The sequence below is a fragment of the Hemitrygon akajei genome, chromosome 9 (assembly GCF_048418815.1).
Source record: "Hemitrygon akajei chromosome 9, sHemAka1.3, whole genome shotgun sequence".
NCBI classification, from domain to species: Eukaryota; Metazoa; Chordata; class Chondrichthyes; order Myliobatiformes; family Dasyatidae; genus Hemitrygon; species Hemitrygon akajei.
In genome coordinates this window covers 96,995,855-97,015,384 of record NC_133132.1, presented here as the reverse complement: position 1 = coordinate 97,015,384, position 19,530 = coordinate 96,995,855, and the positions used below count along the sequence as shown (strand labels likewise).

Below are 19,530 nucleotides of genomic sequence, written 5' to 3'. Positions count from 1 at the left end.
GCACATTTAAGATGCTACCCCATCAGGAAATAACTTTCTATCATCAGTTTTAGAAACAAGATTGCCGTTTGTTGTATTAAATCTCTGTCACTTTGTTTTAATGTCATTGTTTATTTTGAAGTAGCTGCATATACACATTTGCAATACCACTTAATGCCCTTTATATTTTTGTAAAGCCCCACTCTTTGTAATAATTAATGTCTTCCAGTTTCTGCAGTCCACCTTATAATGCTGGAAGTGAGCTTTGTATTCCTTCTCTGTGGATTTTCCAGATGTACTCTAAATCTGGATTCAACCTGTTTAGTGCAGTGTTACATTTCTCTTTTTATGTTTATTTGGCTTTAGAACATTCAATTCACTAATGACTGCTGCACATTGTATTGACAACCAAATGTTAAGTTAACTAATACATTTTATCTATCACCTGTCCATTATTGATACCATGCTGTTTATGTACATATGGATCACCCTTTTTATTCTACCATCTGCATTCATTTCCATCTGGTTCTGGACTGCCCATATACTGATTTTTCTCTTAAGTTTCTATACAAGACCCAGGCTGAAACATGTCCTTCTTCCTTGCTCCTCCCTGCTTTCTCCTGGCAATGGAGATGCTACGAGATCCATAGGTCATTGGAGGTCACAGCACAAGTAGATAATGCTAAAAAAAGCTTTGTGTTTTGTATCTGGGAGACACAATATTGAATATGTACCCAACTGTAGATGGCATTGATTGGAGAGCAGTTTTGGATAACCAAATACTGGAATAAATAAAAAGTGCAACCTGGACTCTCTGGGTAAGGTGAGAGTTGAGGGTCATGAAGAGAGACATGAGAAGCTAGAATTCCCCCCCCCCCCCCCCACACACACAGACACAAAGGCAGAGTAGATTAAAGATTGACCAGATTGATATCCTTAAGATTTTGAAGAGTTAGCATGGGGAAAGTAGCAATAAATTGTTACTACTGGTGAGCATTTCATTAAAGTGACTGCTGATCTTGCAAAAGGATTAAAAAGTTTTGAGATGCATGGGATGGAGATTTCTTAGAAGGTAATTGGAAATCTTCACGCATGTCTTTGACACAAAAGATTGCACAATTTTTAAACGTGAATTGGTTACCAAGGTACAAATTAAAGCTTGCAGTGAGAGGGTACTGGGAGTAAGATTGTACTAAATGGCTTGGGATATTGTACTGATACAAGCTAAATGGGCCAAATAATGTATTAGAGTGCTGGAATGTCTTATGAAGCAGATTGGTGGGGGAACATTCCAACAATTTCCAGATATTGAGGGTGAGTTAACTCACCACAAATTTCTGGTTGCCATCCTATTACATCCTGATCATAGAATCCTTTTCCCTATTATCACAGATGCCAGAATCTATTCCGGTTTTTAAAGAACTTCTTTTTAGTGTTTCTAGAATGCCACTCAGAACTCCAAAGCACTTTTAAAATTTTGAACTCTATGTCAGTCCGGGTAGACCTTGTTCTAAAATGTTCAAAAATCTCAAGGTTTCTTTCCATGTTTAAAGCATTGTCCCTGGTGTATAAGATTTAATATTCAAGTTATTGTAAAATATCTGATTGAATGCGATAATTATAAAGAATAACCCAGTTCTGAGTTAATAACATTGAACCATGAACACTGTCTCACTACTTTTTTCTCGTTTGCACTACTTACTTAATTTAACTCTTGTTAATATAGATACACTTACTGTAATTTACAGCTTTTATTATGTATTGCAATGTACTGCTGCCACGTAAACAACAAATTTCACAACATATGCCAGTGATATTAAACTTGATTCTGATTCTGAAATAGCTAAAGGAAAAAATCCTTTGTTCTGTGAGGGAAATTCATCTTCCCATCAGAGTTCAGGGAATTAAAAATAGCCATTTTGCTTATACAGGCTTATAGGTATGATGTCTCCTGTGATCTGAGCCGCAGAGTAAACGCAGATAAACTTGGAGAACGTGGAACAGTAAAGCAAAGAGAGAAAGGAAGGCCTATAATATCTAATTTTTTATAATTTTACATTTATGTTTCTTTTTAGCATTGCATAGATTAGCATCAACAAAGTCTTAATATAAAAAAAATTAGTACACAGAGCTAATTCAGAGCTGATTGAAAACATGGGAATTTAAATGTGTTAAAAATGTATTTACTCTCCTGTTACCTTGTTCTTCTTTCAAATGTTCTCTGTTGTTTGCCTTGGTTGCCTTCTCCAGTCACTTTTGAGATTTAAAACTTGCAGTGGGAATTATGATACAAATAAATAACAATCTTCATGAACATATAACTGAATTGTTCTTTCAACTTTTTTTAATCCTTTGTCTTCACAGGTGGAAAGTATACCAAGGAGGATTTTAAAGAGTATGAGAAGAATGTTGGCAAGTCTTCGAGCATTGCACTGAAGGATAAAGTACAACCTAAGCAGGAGTATCTTTGGACTGTTTTAACATCATGCCAAATAAGTTCATCAACAATAGTTAAGGACCACTGGATGTAATAACTGAATCAGCTTTGAAGAAAAGTTGGGCTTTAACTTTGTATCATGTACTACTTCTCTTGCTAACAGTTGCTGCCCTTGTCTCCCAGACTTGCTGGTCATTTGCTCTTGGACCAAGCTGCTTCTTCCAGCATATTCCTATGCACAATCTTCTATTGGAAGGCCACTTCCAGTTTTTTAGCAAGATTCTGAATATTCTGCAGAGTGCACGTCCTTTCTGATCAGAACTAGCTGACTGTGTTCCTGGAATAGCTTAGTCCATGGAGGTCAGAAAGGCTCTCACACTTGGAAGTATTCAACTTATTTAAAAACTTCAAGTATTAAAATAATTAAATAATCACTTTTATATACTTAATAATTTTAATTTTTTAAGTCAAATAAGAAGGAAATTGCCTTTAACCTGCTCTTATGTCACCACCCACTCCTTCCTGATGAATTCAGTGAGACTGTTGCTTTCTTAGAGTAATATTACAGCACAGAAATAGGTCATTTGGCCCAACTGATCCATGCTGACCACGGCTTCTTCCCTACTAGTCCCATTTGCCCTTTATCCTCCAAGCTCTTCTCCACGTACTTATCCAAATGCCTCTTGAATGTTGCAATTGTACCACCTTGATCACTTCCTCTGGCAACTCATTCCAGATACTTCAATGTAAAGAAGTTACCTCTCAGGTTTCTTTTAAATCTCCTATCCTCTTAACGTATCTATGCCCTGTAGTTTTGCACACCCCAGCCCTCTGGAAAGAACTATAACTGTCTCCTCATGATTTTGTAAGTACTGTGAGGTTACCCTTCATTTTCTGGCGATTCAGTGAGTGGATTTTCAGACAAAGAACTGGCAATGTTCTGAAGTCCTCATTGCCCATGAGATTTCACTGATGAGTGCATGTGTGCTGGGGCTGACACTTATCTGGGTGACATGATTTGCCTCAGCCTGAAAGTCCACCCAGTTAAATGCTTAAAAACCTTATGCAGAAGATCCTCCCAGAATGTTTCAGAGTTAATTAACTTTGTATTACAACATACTAATTTCATTACAGATGTTGAAAAGAAATGGAAAAGTGAAAGATTATTTGTTATTAAAAATACTTGTTGCTTGCAATGTTTTTGTCATTCAATTTAGAAATCTTTACTTAAAGTAAAAGTACTCGTCTGAATAAATTCTTCCTCCATAGGTCCTGCTTGAAAAGATTGGGAATAAGTTCAAAACTTTGATTCTTGGAATAAAGGTAGAAAACGAATACTCAGGTGGTCAAACAGCTCCTGTGGACAGAGTGACAGAGTTAATATTTCCTATCAATACTGTGCCATCAGAAAAATAATTGATTTGAAATGTTAATTCTGTCTTTCTGTACATGAGTGCTCCTTATGACCCTGAGTGTTTAATTTCAGACTTCCATCATCTGTGGTACTTTGCTTTTGGTAAAGATTCCTGTCCTAGATGTTTGGTCTCAATTAACCATTGGTCCCCAGTCCACCACTTACTAGCTTGGATTGAGTTCATAGAGTTAAGTGTATGCCAGTCTACCTGTTTACCTGACCAAACTAGAGCATTCCTATTTAAGAGTCCTAAACTTCAAAATGCAACATTTAAATGTTAAAGAGAAAGATTAAAAAAAAATTATCAAAAGAAATAATAGAAGTTATTATCCACTTAGCAATACTGTACTTATTACAAATGGGACATCCCTTAACCTCACATTAAATGGTTTTTCATTAATGTGCAGTTCTCAGTAAATTATGTTTACAAATAAATTATGCATTTTTAAGCAATTTCTCAGACTTCACTTTTCTACAAATTTTTTGAGATTGTTAGTTACAGGAAGTAGGAATAGTGTGTGATTAGCCAGTGATCTTACCTTACAGCTGTTCTCCGGGATGTTTTGGCAGTCTTTTTAGCCCAATTACAAAATAAACAGTCATGTGAAAGATTAATACTGCAAATATTTTGATAAGTTAAACATTTGAAATTGGGAATTATTGAAGATCCTGTTTATCATAAAATTTGTGTTAAATACAGTTTTAGCTGAATACCCACAACCATAGAAATGTTATGTGGTCCTTTATTAAAACCACCAAAAACAAAGCTTGTTTGCCACTTTTGAGGGATACCAAACCTACTTTATTAGGGCAGCATGGTAGTGTAGTGGTTAGCGAAACACTTCACAGCACTAGCGATCAGGTTTCAATTCCTGCTGCTATCTGTAAGGAGTTTGTACTTTCTCCCTGTCACTGTGTGGACTTCATTTAGTCTCTGGTTTCCTCCCACATTCCAAAAATATACAGCTAGGATTAGTGAGTTGTGGGCATGCTATGTTAGTGCCAGAAGCATATTGACACTGGCAGTCTACTCCCAGCACATATTTGAACTGTGTTGTTTGATGATGCAAATAACACATTTCGCTGTATGTTTTAATGTACTTGTGACAAAAAAAAGCTAATCTTTAATCTTCAGAAAGATCAGGAGACTTTGAGCTAGATTTCTATATAATTTGTAACAATTGCATGAATTCAATCAAGTATTTAAAATTCTTCCTTATAATTGTAAGCTGACATTTATTTTATCAGTAATTGTTCCTTAACATAAGATCCTAGCTGTAGATATGAACTGTTGCCGGATGAGGCTGAGGCCAGTGGAAGTCACCGACACAGCAAGAAACATCACAAGGATAAACGGCATCACCGCCATTCAGAAGGAGGAAGTGACAAACGGAAGGCAGCAAAACACAAGGTAGCAAAAGCTGAAATATACACATTTAAGTTCTCATTTGGACATTTACTATTCATGTTGTTCATATTGTTGAGTTTCTTGGTGCTTAAGCCTGCTGCTGGTGTGGTACAAGATGATAAGAGGCAAAAATAGACATTAAGAAAGAGGATGTGCTGGAGCTTTTGGAAAGCATCAAGATGGATAAGTGGCTGGGACTGGATGAGATGTATCCCAAGCTCCTGTGGGAGGCAAGGGAGGAGATTGCTGAGCCTCTGACGATGATCTTTGAATCATCAATGGGGACGGGAGAGGTTCTGGAAGATTGGAGGGTTGTGGATGTTGTTCCTTTATTCAAGAAAGGGCGTAGAGATAGCCCAGGAAATTATAGACCAGTGAGTCTTACTTCAGTGGTTGGTAAGTTGATGGAGAGGATCCTGACAGGCAGGATTTATGAACATTTGGAGAGGTATAATATGATTAGAAATAGTCAGCATGGCTTTGTCAAGGGCAGGTCGTGCCTTACGAGCTTGATTGGATTTTTTGGGGATGTGACTAAACACATTCATGAAGGAAGAGCAGTAGATGTATATGGATTTAAGCAAGTCTTTTGATAAGGTACCCCATGAGCAAGTTAGGTGGCATGGGATCCAAGGGAATATTGCTTTGTGGATCCAGAACTGGCTTGCCTACAGAAGACAGAGTGGTTGTAGATGGTTCATATTCTGCATGGAGGTCGGTCACCAGTGGAATGCCTCAGGGATCTGTTCTGGGACCCTTACTCTTTGTGATTTTTATAAATTACCTGGATGAGGAAGTGAAGGGATGGGTTAGTAAGTTTGCTGATGACGCAAAGGTTGGAGGTGTTGTGGATAGTGTGGAGGGCTGTCAGAGGTTACCGCGGGACATTGATAGGATGCAAAACTGGGCTGAGAAGTGGCATATGGAGTTCAACCCAGATAAGTGTGAAGTGGTTCATTTTGGTAGGTCAGCTATGATGGCAGAATATAGTATTAATGGTTAAGATTGCTGGCAGTGTGGAGGATCAGAGGGATCATGGGGTCTAAGTCCATAGGACACTCAGAGCAGCTGCACAGGTTGACTCTGTGGTTAAGAAGGCGTGCGGTGTATTGGCCTTCATCAATCGTGGAATTGAATTTAGGAGTCGTGAGGTAATGTTGCAGCTATATAGGACCCTGGTCAGACCCCAGTTGGAGTACTGTGCTCATTTCTGGTCGCCTTACTACAGGAAAGATGTGGAAGCCATAGAAAGGGTGCAGAGGAGGTTTTCAAGGATGTTACCTGGATTGGGGAGCATGCCTTATGAGAATAGGTTGAGTGAACTCGGCCTTTTCTCCTTGGAGCGACGGAGGATGAGAGGTGACCTGATAGAGGTGTATAAGATGATGAGAGGCATTGATCGTGCAGATAGTCAGAGGCTTTTTCCCAGGGCTGAAGTGGTTGCCACAAGAGGACACGGGTTTAAGGTGCTGGGAAGTAGGTACAGAAGAGATGTCAGTTAAGTTTTTTACTTGAGAGTGGTGAGTGCGTGGAATGGGCTGCCAGCAACAGTGGTGGAGGCAGATACGATAGGGTCTTTTAAGAGATTTTGGATGGGTATGTGGAGCTTAGAAAAATAGAGGGCTGTGGGTAAGCCTAGTAATTTCTAAGATAGGGACATGTTCAGCACAACTTTGTGGCTGACGGGCCTGTATTGTGCTGTAGGTTTTCTGTGATTCTATACCCCTCATAATTTTGTATACCTGTATCAGCTCTCTCCTCATTATCCTACACTCTTAGGAATAAAGTCTTAACCCTTTCAACCTTTCCCCACAACTCAGGTCCTCAAGTGCTGGCGACATCCTTATAATTTTTTTCTCCACTCTTTCAATCTTATTGATATCTTTCCTGTAGGTAGATGACCAGAACTGCACACAGTACTCCAAATTAGGCCTCTCCAATGTCTTATAAAACTTCAACATCCCAACTCCTGTACTCAGTACTTTGATTTATGAAGGCCGATGTTTCAAATGCTCTCTCTGCAACCTGATCTTCTTGTGACGCCACTTTCAATGAATTATCAGTATCTCCAGATCCATCTTTTATTGCACTCCTCAGTGTCCTACTGATCACCCTTTAAGGCCAACCCTGGTTGGTTCTCCCGAAGTGCAACAGCTCACACTTGTCTGCATTAAAATCCATCTCCCATTTTTCAGCTGGTCCAGATCCCGCTGCAAGCTTTGATATTCTTCACGGTCTGCTACTTCCCAATCTTGGTGTCATCCACAGATTTGCTGATCTAGTTTACTACAGACCCCATTTCCAGAAAAGTTGGGATATTTTCCAAAATGCAATAAAAACAAAAATCTGTGATATGTTAATTCACGTGAACCTTTATTTAACTGACAAAAGTACAAAGAAAAGATTTTCAATAGTTTTACTGACCAACTTAATTGTATTTTGTAAATATACACACATTTGGAATTTGATGGCTGCAACACACCCAACAAAAGTTGGGACAGAGTTAAAATAAGATTGAAAAGTGCACAGAATATTCAAGTAACACCGGTTTGGAAAACTCCACATTAAGCAGGCTAATTGGTAGCAAGTGAGGTATCATGACTGGGTATAAAAGTAGCGTCCATCAAAGGCTCAGTCTTTGCAAGCAAGGATGGGTCGTGGCTCACCCCTTTGTGCCAAAATTCATGAGAGAATTGTTAGTCAGTTCAAAAGGAACATTTCCCAACACAAGATTGCAGAGAATTTAGGTCTTTCAACATCTACAGTACATAATACTGTGAAAAGATTCAGAGAATTCAGAGACATCTCAGTGCGTAAAGGGCAAGGTCGGAAACCACTGTTGAATGCGCGTGATCTTCGAGCCCTCAGGCGGCACTGCCTAAGAAACCATCATGCTACTGTGACAATTATAGCCACCTGGGCTCGGGAGTACTTCGGAAAACCATTGTCACTTAACACAGTCCGTCGCTGCATCCAGAAATGCAACTTGAAACTGTATTACGCAAGGAGGAAGCCATACATCAACTCTATGCAGAAATACCGGCGAGTTCTCTGGGCCCGAGCTCATTTCAGATGGACCGAAAGACTGTGGAACCATGTGCTGTGGTCAGATGAGTCCACATTTCAGCTAGTTTTTGGAAAAAACGGGCTTCGAGTTCTCCGTGCCAAAGATGAAAACAACCATCCTGATTGTTATCAGTGAAAGGTGCAAAAGCCAGCATCTGTGATGGTATGGGGGTGCATTAGTGCCCACGGCATGGGTGAGTTGCATGTATGTGAAGGTACCATTGACTCTGAGGCGTATATTAGGATTTTAGAGAGACCTATGTTGCCATCAAGGCGACGTCTCTTCCCGGGACGTTCATGCTTATTTCAGCAGGACAATGCCAGACCACATTCTGTACGGGCTACAACAGCGTGGCTTTGTAGCCACAGAGTGCGTGTGCTTGACTGGCCTGCTGCCAGTCCAGATCTATCTCCTATTGAAAATGTATGGTGCATCACGAAGAGGAGAATCAGACAACGGAGACCACGGACTGTTGAGCAGCTGAAGTCTTATATCAAGCAAGAATGGACAAAATTTCCAATTGCAAATCTACTACAATTAGTATCCTCAGTTCCAAAACGATTAAAAAGTGTTAGTAAAAGGAAAGGTGATGTAACACAATGGTAAACATGCCTCTGTCCCAACTTTTGTTGAGTGTGTTGCAGCCATCAAATTCTAAATTTGTGTATATTTACAAAATACAATTAAGTTGGTCAGCAAAACTACTGAAAATCTTTTCTTTGTACTTCTGTCAGTTAAATAAAGGTTCACGTGAATTAACATTTCACAGATTTTTGTTTTTATTGCATTTTGGAAAATATCCCAACTTTTCTGGAAATGGGGTTTGTACATATCATCCAAATCATTGATATGGATAACGAACAATAATGGACCCAGCAGCAATCCTTGTGGCACACCACTTGTCACATGTCTTCAGAGAGGCAGCTATGTACTACCACTCTGGTTTCTCCTGCAAACCCAATGTCTGATCCAATTTATGATGTCATTCTGATGCCAAGCGACTGAACCTTCTTGACTAACCTCCCATGAGGCACCTTGTCAGAAGCCTTGCTTAAAGTCCATGTAGACAATATCCACTGCCTTTCCTTCATTCACTTTCCTAGTAACTTCTTTGAAAAGCTCCATAAGATAGATTAGACACAACCTGTTACAAAGGCATGTTGACTATCCCTAATCAGTCCCTGTCTATCCAAATAACTAATATATCTGTTCCCTTAGAATACTTTCCAATAACTATCGATGTCAGGCTCACCAGCTTATAATCTCCCATCTTTCTTTTAGAGCCTTTTTTTAAACAATGGAACAACTTCAGCTATCCTCCAATCCTTGGGCACCTACCCATTCCTAAAGACATTTTAAAATATCTCTCCTAGGGCCCCTGCAATTCCTGCACTAGGCTCCCACAGGGTCTGGGGGAACACTTCGTCACACCCTGAAGATTTATCCACCCTAATTTGTCTGAAGTCAGCAAACACCACTTCCTCTGTAATCTGTTTACAATCCATCACCTCACTGGTGTTTTGCCTTCTTTCTATAAACTATATCTGTTTGCAGAATAAATACAGATGGAAAAATATCCATTTAAGATCTCTTTCATCTCTATGCTTTGATGACTATTCTGATCTTCCAGAGGACCAACTTTGTTCCTTGCAATCCTTTTGCTCTTAATATAGCTGTAGAAGTTCTTGGGATTCTCATTCAGCTTGTCTGCTAGAGCAACTTCATGCCTTTTTTTAGCCGTCCTATTTATTTAAGTTTTCTCTTGCATTTCTTATACTCAAGTACCTCATTTGTTCTTTCCTGCCTATACTTGCTTCTTAACCAGGGCCTCAATATTTCTTGAAAATGAAGGTTCCTTAAACCTGTTATCCTTGCCTTTTATTATGACAGAAACATAGAAACTCTACTCTCAAATTTCACTTTTGAAGGCCTCCCATTTACTAAGCACATCTTTGCCAGAAAACAACCTACCCCAATCCACGATTTTCATATCCTCTCTGATACCATCAAAATAGGACTTTATCCAATTTAGAATCTCAACCTGAGGACCAGGCTTATCCTACTTCATAATTACATTGAAACTTAAGTCATTATGATTACTGGATGCAAAGTGTTCCCTTACACAAACTTTTGTAATCTTCCCTGTCTCATTCCCTAATAGGAGATCCAATATCTCCCTCTAGTTGGGACCTCTATGTATTAACTGTGGAAACTTTCCTCAACACATTTGACAAACTTTATGCCATTCAGCCTTTATACAATATTGGAGTCTCAGTCAATATATGGAAAGTTAAAATCACCTACTGTTACAGGCTCATGTTTCTTAACGGTTTTCTAGTAAGATGGCGGCACGCTAAGAACCAGTGGCTTCTATTTTTTATGATAGCAAAACCCTGCTGGACATTAAGAACTTAAAAGTACTGCAGGTCTACCCCATCACCCCAGATAAGTGTGAGGTGGCTCAGTTTGGTATGTCAAGTATAATGGCAGATATAGTATTAATGGTAAGACTCTTGGTAGTGTGGAGGATCAGGTGGATCTTGGGGTCTTAATCTATAGGACACTCAAAGCTGCTGCGCAGGTTGACTCTGCGTTTAAGAAGGCAAATGGTGCATTGGCCTTCATCAGTGGTTGGATTCGAGTTTAAGAGCCGAGAGGTAATGTTACAGCTATATAGGACCCTGGTTGGGCTCCACTTGGAGTACCGAATGGCCTGTATTGTGCTGCAGGTTTTCTATGTTTCTATTAGCAAATTGCTTGGTGGAGAAACTGAAGGAGCTGGATTTGGTGTGGACTGTGTTGCTGGAGAGACATTGGGGTGGGTGTGTGAAGGTGGTGTGCAGTCTAACAGCAAGTGATGTCTTGGTCACTTGTGCTTGCAAGACCATGTTGGACATTAATAATGCAGAGTGCGGCAAGTCCGGTTATCTGGTTTATTGGCGAATGGCGGAGGAGCTGTGGGACCTCAGTTGTAGGAAGGACTACAACCCACTGTTTGCTGCCGTCTGGAGGTGTGGACGGGCATTGGAGTCAGCGCCAGATTCATTGGAGCTGCCTTCGGTGTTTGCTTCATGGAGGACAAGTTGTGTTACGTTCGGCTGCAAACAGCTGTAGAGTTCATGGACTCAAGGATTTGGGCTGTGTTTTTTTTTTGTGTGGCTGTGTTTTACTGCTGTATGTGTTGTGTGCGCGTTGTGCTGTGAGATCATGGGAGTTGTGTGGCCTCAGTCATAGCAAGTACTTTGCTTTGGTCTGCAGTGTCACCTGTTATAGCTGCCCAGGGGAGAGGTGTTGGAGTTGGTGCTGCCCTCCAGTGTTCACTTGGCAAAAGACGAGCTGCATTGTGTTCGACTGCAGACTACTGCAACATTCATGGACTCGGGAACTGGGCCTATTTTTTTTCTGTGTGACTGTATTTTACTGCAATCTTATATGTGCCTTTTGGTGTGTATGTCTGTTGTGTACTGAGTTTTGCATCTTCACCCCAGATACATAACGCTGTTTTGTTTGGCTGTTTTTATGTATGGCTGAATGACAATTAAGCTTGAACTTGAACTTTCAAAAACACGATCTCTACAAATTCGCTCCTCTAAATCCCACTTGAGATCTATAATATAATTCTATTGATGTGGTCATTCCTTTCTTATTCCTCAGTCTCATCTATATAGCCTCATTAGATGACCTCTCCAGTGACTAATAATGTCTCCCTTCCTCCTTTTAATCTATCATATCGAAAACGACAGAACCTTGGAACTTTGAGCTGCCTATCCTGCCCCTCCTGTAACCAAGTCTCACTCATGGCTACAGTGTCATAATTCCACACGCTGATTCATGCCCGATGCTCATCCGTCTTTCCTACAATACTCCTTCCATTGAAATACATACAACTCAGAATATTAGTCCCACCATGCTCAACCTTTTGGGCTTAACCGCATCATGTTGGGTTAAGTTTCTAAACTGGAAAAAGGCCAAATTTGAAGAAATGAGAAAGGATCTAAAAAGCGTGGATTGGGACAGGTTGTTCTCTGGCAAGGATGTCTTTGGTAAATGGGAGGCCTTCAAAAGGAGAAATTTTGAGAGTGCAGAGTTTTTATGTTCCTGTCAGGATTAAAGGCAAAGTGAATAAGAATAAGGAACTTTGGTTCTCTAGGGATATTGGAACTCCGATAAAGAAGAAGAGAGAGATGTATGACATGTATAGGAAATGGAGCAAATAAGGTGCTTGAGGAGTATAAAAAGTGCAAAAAAAAAATAAAGAAATCAGGAGGGCGAAAAGACATGAGGTAGCTTTGGCAGTCAAGGTGAAGGATAATCCAGGAAGCTTCTACAGGTATATGAAGAGCAAAAGGCTAGTAAGGGATAAAATTGGTCCTCTTGAAGATCAGAGTGGTCGGCTATGTATGGAACCAAAAGAAATGGGGGAGATCTTAAATGTTTATTTTGCATCTGTATTTACTAAGGAAACTGGTATGGAGTCAGTGGAGTTAAGGCAAACAAGTAGTGAGGTCATGGAACCTATACAGATTGAAGAGGAGGTGGTGCTTGCTATCTTGAGGCAAATCAGAGTAGATAAATCCCCAGGACCTGACAGGGTATTCCCTCGGACCTTGAAGGAGACTAGTGTTGAACTTGCAGGGGCTCTGGCAGATATATTTAAAATGTCGGTATCTACGGGTGAGGCGCCGGAGGATTGGAGGTTAGCTCATGTTGTTCTGTTGTTTAAAAATGGCTCTAAAAGTAATCTGGGAAATTATAGGCTGGTAAATTTGACGTTGGTAGTAGGTAAATTATTGGAAGGTGTACTAAGAGATAGGATCTACAAGTATTTAGACAGACAGGGACTTATTAAGGAGAGTCAACTCAGCTTTGTGCATGGTAGATGATGTTTAACAAGTCTCTTAGAGTTTTTCGAAGAGGTTACAAGGAAAGTGGATGAAGGGAAGGCAGTGGATGTTGTCTACATGGACTTCAGTAAGGCCATTGACAAGGTCCCACATGGGAGGTTAGTTAAGAAGATTCAGTTGCTAGATGGTATACGTGGTGAGGTAGTAAATTGGATTAGACATTGGCTCAATGGGAGAAGTCAGAGAGTGGTAGTGGAGGATTGTTTCTCTGAGTGGAGGCCTGTGACTAGTGGTGTGCCACAGGGATCAGTGCTGGGTCCATTGTTATTTGTCATCTATATCAATGATCTGGATGATAATGTGGCAAATTGGATCAGCAAATTTGCAGATGATACAAAGATTGGAGGTGTAGTGGACAGTGAGGAAGGTTTTCAAAGCTTGCAGAGGGATTTGGACCAGCTGGAAAAATGGGCTGAAAAATGGCAGATGGAGTTTAATACAGACAAGTGTGAGATATTGAGGAAAAACCAAAGTAGAACATGCAAGGTAGATGGTAGGGCACTGAGGAGTGCAGTAAAACAGAGGGATCTGGGAATACAGATACAAAATTCCTATAAGTGGCAACAGAGTTAAATAGGGTCGTAAAGAGAGCTTTTGGTACATTGGCCTTTATAAATCAAAGCATTGAGTATAAGAATTGGAATGTTATGGTGAGGGTTGTATAAGGCATTGGTGAGGCTGAATTTGCAGTTTTGGTCACCGAATTACAGGAAGGATATTAAGGTTGTAAGAGTGCAGAGAAGGTTTACAAGGATGTTGCAGTGACTTGAGAAACTGAGTTACAAAAGTTGAATAGGTTAGGACTTTGTTCCCTGGAGCGTAGGAGAATGAGGGGAGATTTGATAGAGGTATATAAAATTATGATGGGTATAGGTAGAGTGAATGCAAGCAGGCTTTTTCCACTGAGGTTGGAGGAAAAAAACCAAAGGTCATGGGTTAAGGGTGAAGGGGAAAAGTTTAAAGGGAACATTAGGGGAGCTTCTTCACACTGAGATGGGAGTGTGGAATGAGCTGCCAGATGAAGTGGTAAATGCAGGCTCACTTTTAACATTTAAGAAAAACTTGGACAGGTACATGGATGAGAGGTGTATGGAGGGATATGGTCCTGATGCAGGTCAGTGGGACTAGGCAGGAAAATGGTTCGGCACAGCCAAGAAGGGGCAAAAGGCCTATTTCTGTGCAGTAATGTTCTATGGTTCCAACCACTCCACAATTTATTCTTGCGTTCTGGTTCTCAACCCCTGCAACCTTCCCTCAAGTGTATTAGTCCCCCTCCTGTTCAGATGCAAACTGCCTGCCTGTGAAGGTCCTGCCTTCCTTGGAAGAGACCCCAATGATATAAAAATCTGAAGCCCTCCCTGATGCACTATCTCTTTAGCCATGTATGAAAGTGTATGATCTTCCTATTTCTGACCTCACTAGCTTGTGGCACATTAGCAGTCTTGAGATCATAAACCTGGAGCTCCTGTCTTTTAACTTAGCACCAAATTAGAACCTTGTAACCCTTCTTATCCATGTCATTGATAGTGATGTGGACCCATGCTCTTAAGAATGCTGTTGACTTGATCTGAGATGTCTCAGATTCTGCCATCCTGAAGGCAATATACCATCCGGGAATCTTGTTCTCATCCACAGAACCTCCTGTATCTCCCTCTAACCATTGAATCTCCTATCACTACAGCACACCTCTGCTCCCCCACTCCCCATTCTTCTGTTAGGATATCCCCCCCCCACCCCCAAACAGTATCCAAAAGGTGTACCTGTTGAGAGGAACGGCCATGGGGGTGTTCTGGACTGGGTGCTATTCCCTTTTCCCCTTCTGACAGTCACTTGAGTCCTGTGCACTTTCGGTGTTAACTATCTCCTTTTATGTCCTGTCAGTCAACCCTTAGCCTCCCGAATGATCTGGAGTTAATCTGGCTCCAGCTCCGATTCCTTAACCTAGTCCAAAAAGCTGAAGATCTCCCTGCCTTCCCATATCCTGCAAGAGGAGCATTCCACTATCCTGCCTGGCATCCCCACTGCTCTTATTGTGCAATAACAAAGAAAAATTAAATGAAAAAACATACCTGGAGCCTCTGCCTCTCCACGCCGAAGCCTCTCCCCACTCAATGGCCATGCTGCTTAAACCTAACTTTTTATCGGATCTTGCCAAGTGCCTAATAATGCATATTCCAACTTCTCGTGATGTAGAGCGTGCAGAATGTTCCAAACGACCTGTTTGCTGCTTTTGAAATCTCTCTCACACTACGTACACTCCCAACATCTCCTAGTGGGGTGTGACATGCAGAATGTCCCGACTGCCCCTGCTCACTACTTTTGAAATCTTTCGCTGCACATACTCCATTGTCTCCCAGTGATGTGTGGTGCGCAGAATGTCCTGTCTGCCTCTGTTCACCTCTTTGAAATCTCTGTATTTCTTTTCCTCTCAACTTATACTAATGTTATTTTGTTGTGCAACATATAAGAACATAAGAAATAGGAGTAGGCCATCCGGCCCATCGAGCCTGCCCTGCCATTCAATAAGATCATGGCTGATCTGTCCATAAACTCAGCTCCATCTACCTCCTTTTCCCCATAACCCTTAATTCCCCTACTCTGTATAGTTTATGCTAATTTAAGTTAAACTTTGTTAGGTTTGTCACGTTAGTAACGTACTGTGCTGCAAAAAGCAAATATTCACGGCATTTATACCCTGAGGAGTTGTGCCTTTGCTGGTGAACTTGAGTTTGACAGTGTACAGAGGAGATTTGCCTGGAATGTTGCAGTAGAACATTTGAATCTGGGACACAACTGCCTGAATGGGTGGTGGAGACAGATGTGTTCACATCACTTCAGCATTTGAATCACCAAACCATAAGGGTTACAAGGAAAGTGCTGGTAAATGGGAATAGTAAAGATGCATCCTTGATGGTTGGGCATGGATATATTGGATCAACAGGTGTTTATGCTACATGTGACTGTCTGACTTTATAATATATAAAAAGCATAGTTGGGGTAAACACCAGGGTAAATAGAAAAGTTGAGGAATGAATGTCAAAAGTAAGTTTTACACAAAAAAGCATTAAAGTTGCAGTTGTGGATACTGTTATTCAGAGCAGATGGAAATGTGTTAGAAACATGCAAAATCTAAGAACCTGATGATTGAAATATCATCATATATATTGATATGGAATATCTTGCACATCCACCCTTGTCAGGACCCTTCAATTTGTTTCAAATGCCTGTAGGTACATGCCTAACCTCACCATTTCTCATTAGACTAGCAGGCATTCAAAGTATTAATCAAGTAAACATTGATGATTTATAGTTACATCTGTAATGAGGCCGCGAAAGGCATTTTGTAGAGTATAAAATTTTCAGCAGAGAAAATGGAAATGTAGGATGATGTGCCACTTAGATAGGACTACAGCCATATCAGGTTATATTTCCCCTTGATTTAGATACCTCTGTTATGAGGAAAAGTTTCTCATTAGGTACTATATCAATGCCTCTCATAATTTTGTCTACCTCAGTCCAAGGTAAACAAATCTAGTTATCCAGTTTCTCTACATAACTGAAATGCTATAGTTAAACTTGTTTGTCTGGGTTCAGTTAAATAAGATTTACTGTTCAGCAGTGAGAGATTTGTTGGAAATTGAGAGATTTTCATTACTAATGGATATCTTTATAAAAGATTTGATTTTTGTTCAGTGTTTATTATGATTGATATTCCTCCTTTATCAGTGATAAGACATTGAATTACCATCAGATACCTTTATCTTCTTTACAGGCAGTTGCTGAGAGAGAGCCCCAACAGCACAGAAGCACAGATACCAACCATGAAAAAAAGAGGGATCAAAAGAAGCGTGAACATTATAGAAGTCGAAGCAGTAGTGAATCCGAAGAGAAAGATTACCACAAACATAGTAAGAGTAAAAAGAAGTCCAAATATCGGGAAGAAACAGAAGGAAGGAGGAGCAGAAGTCCTAAAAGATCTAAGAAAATATCCCGAATGTAGCAGAGCAAGAGCGGAATGCAAATAGATAACTATTTCTTATGCAATGGTGTCAATTTCTTTTTCATTTCTTAAAATGTAAATAAAATATGCAGTATGGTGTATTCATTTATAACAATTTTGTATTTGGTATTTGGAGCACGTAACAGCCACCAGCTATACCATCCCTGATGGTATATTTGAAAAGCCACTCTGTAGTGGACGTGGATAGGATGTTCCTTATAGTGGGGGAGTCTAGAGCCAGAGGATGCTAACTCAGCATACAAGAATGTCTCTTTAGAACAAAGATAAGGTGGAATTTCTTTAGCCAGAGTGGTGAATCTGTGGAATTCATTGCCACAGATGGCTATGGAGGGCAAATTTATTTAAAGTGATGTTATTAATAAGACTGCCAAAGGTTAGGGAAGAAGGCAGAATGGGGTTGAAATGGACAATAAATCACCCTGATCAAATGTTGGAGCAGACTTGATGTGCCAAAATGGCTTAACTTTACTCTTATGTCTTATGGTCTTATTTAACATCAGAGCATCTAAGTGTGAGGGAGACGTACAACATTTTGGAAGAGACTGAAAAAAAATAGCAAATAATTTCAATCGTATTTCCTGGCAAGCTTACCTAGAAAGACTAGAGATGGCACAGTGTATCAAAGTGTAATGCTATTATAGCACCAGCAATCTGGGTTCAATCCCACCATTGGCTAAAGAGTTTGTATGTTCTCTCATGAATATATGGGAACTTCTGGTTGCTCTGGTTTTTAAATCACACATTACACAAACGTATGGGTTTGTTGGGCAATATCTCTTTAAAAAAACCCATTTTGTTTTAAAAGCACCTAACCAAAACAAGGAAACTTGTGTAAAGTGGTATGCTAGTTTGCAAAATGTACAATTTAAAATTTGTGCAGATAGGTTCAGTATATATTAAGCACTGTAGCTACTAAGAATCAGTAGATATATTCAGTAAATTATGCAATTGATGTACAGCAGTCCTTCACTGGTAAAAACATAAAAACACGTTCATCCTGCAGCATTCCTAACTTCTACACATACGCTATAGTAATTCCTACTTCAGGCTGTTTATTGACCACCAGCGTTCAACACAATCATACCCTCAGCTGGAAATCAGCAAGCTCCCAAACTTGGATCTCTGTACCATATTTTAAATATAACCAGGTTTTTGCCAATCTCTTCTACTTCCTTAATGTGGCTATTTTGATAAAACTCCGGTTAAGCACCATGAAGCAGTTTTATTTAATTTGGCTGAATTAATGCATGTTACTCAATGTAATGTAATACTTTGGTTTTGAATAACTAAACTGTGAGGATTGGCCAGCAATCCTTGGGCTCTTGAGATCTTTCTCCTCTCAATTATTACACGTGCAGCTAGTTAACATGCCTAAATTTAATGAGCAGCAGGTATGGAATTATGAGTTCTTAATTGAGAGCAAGACCTCTAAATTATGATGAGGAAAATAACTCTTGATAGAGGTAGATTTAAATCAAAGGATTTGAAGGCCTTGTAACTACTTGAGCCTATCTCACCCCTTAATCACAAGGCTGCTTGGATAATAATCCTAACTTAGCATTTGTCTCCTGTTAACCTTTCACCCCTTTATCTAGAATCAGTGTACCTCTGTCTTAAATGAGTTTCCCTTGAATTCCAAAGGCTCAGGCCTTCAGAAGAACACCTGCCTCATTTGTCTTAAAAGGCAAACCCCCTTTTCAACTGCTCTAATTTGACATTTTCCCAGTTATATGGAATATCTTGCACATCCACCCTTGTCAGGACCCTCCAATTTGTTTCAAATGCCTGTCGGCACATGCCTAACCTCACCATTTCTCATTAGACTAGCAGGCATTCAAAGTATTAATCAAGTAAACATTTTCTGAAATGTATCCAACAAATTAACACCCTCAAGTGACTGAAGAAAAACCACCCTGCTTCTGCATTTAATGTCCCTTGTAATAAACTAACATTTTATTAGCTTTCTTAATCACTACCTGCATACAAGTATTACACTAGGATTGCCTTGATCCCTCTGCATCTGAACTTTGGCACCCTTGAACCTTTGCCCACATACTTAACCTATTTGCATCTTTTGTCTTCACAATTTAATTTGGCAAATGTAACAATGATACATTCAGTACTTTCACCGAAATAAATTGTATGGAGACTAACTACAATCCTCATAGCATACCACTTATTACTTCTTGCCAACCAGAGAAAAAAACCCCATGTTGTGAGATTCTCGCTGGTCAGTTATCTTACCTACATCTCTCATCTCCTATTCCATGAACCTTTAATTTTCCACAACAATTTCTGAT

At 40.0% G+C, this 19,530-nt stretch overlaps 1 protein-coding gene across 1 annotated transcript in view; it reads left to right on the top strand.

Moving 5' to 3' along the window:
* Positions 1–17,310, top strand: part of ppil4 (peptidylprolyl isomerase (cyclophilin)-like 4) — a 71,846-nt gene extending 54,536 nt beyond the window's left edge. The window contains exons 11-13 of the mRNA XM_073056572.1: positions 2,344–2,440; positions 5,106–5,241; positions 16,982–17,310. Coding sequence (XP_072912673.1) covers positions 2,344–2,440; positions 5,106–5,241; positions 16,982–17,209 — 461 coding nt within the window. The 3' untranslated portion in view covers positions 17,210–17,310. The remainder of the gene's footprint in view (positions 1–2,343; positions 2,441–5,105; positions 5,242–16,981) is intronic.
* The last annotated feature ends 2,220 nt before the right edge of the window (positions 17,311–19,530 follow it).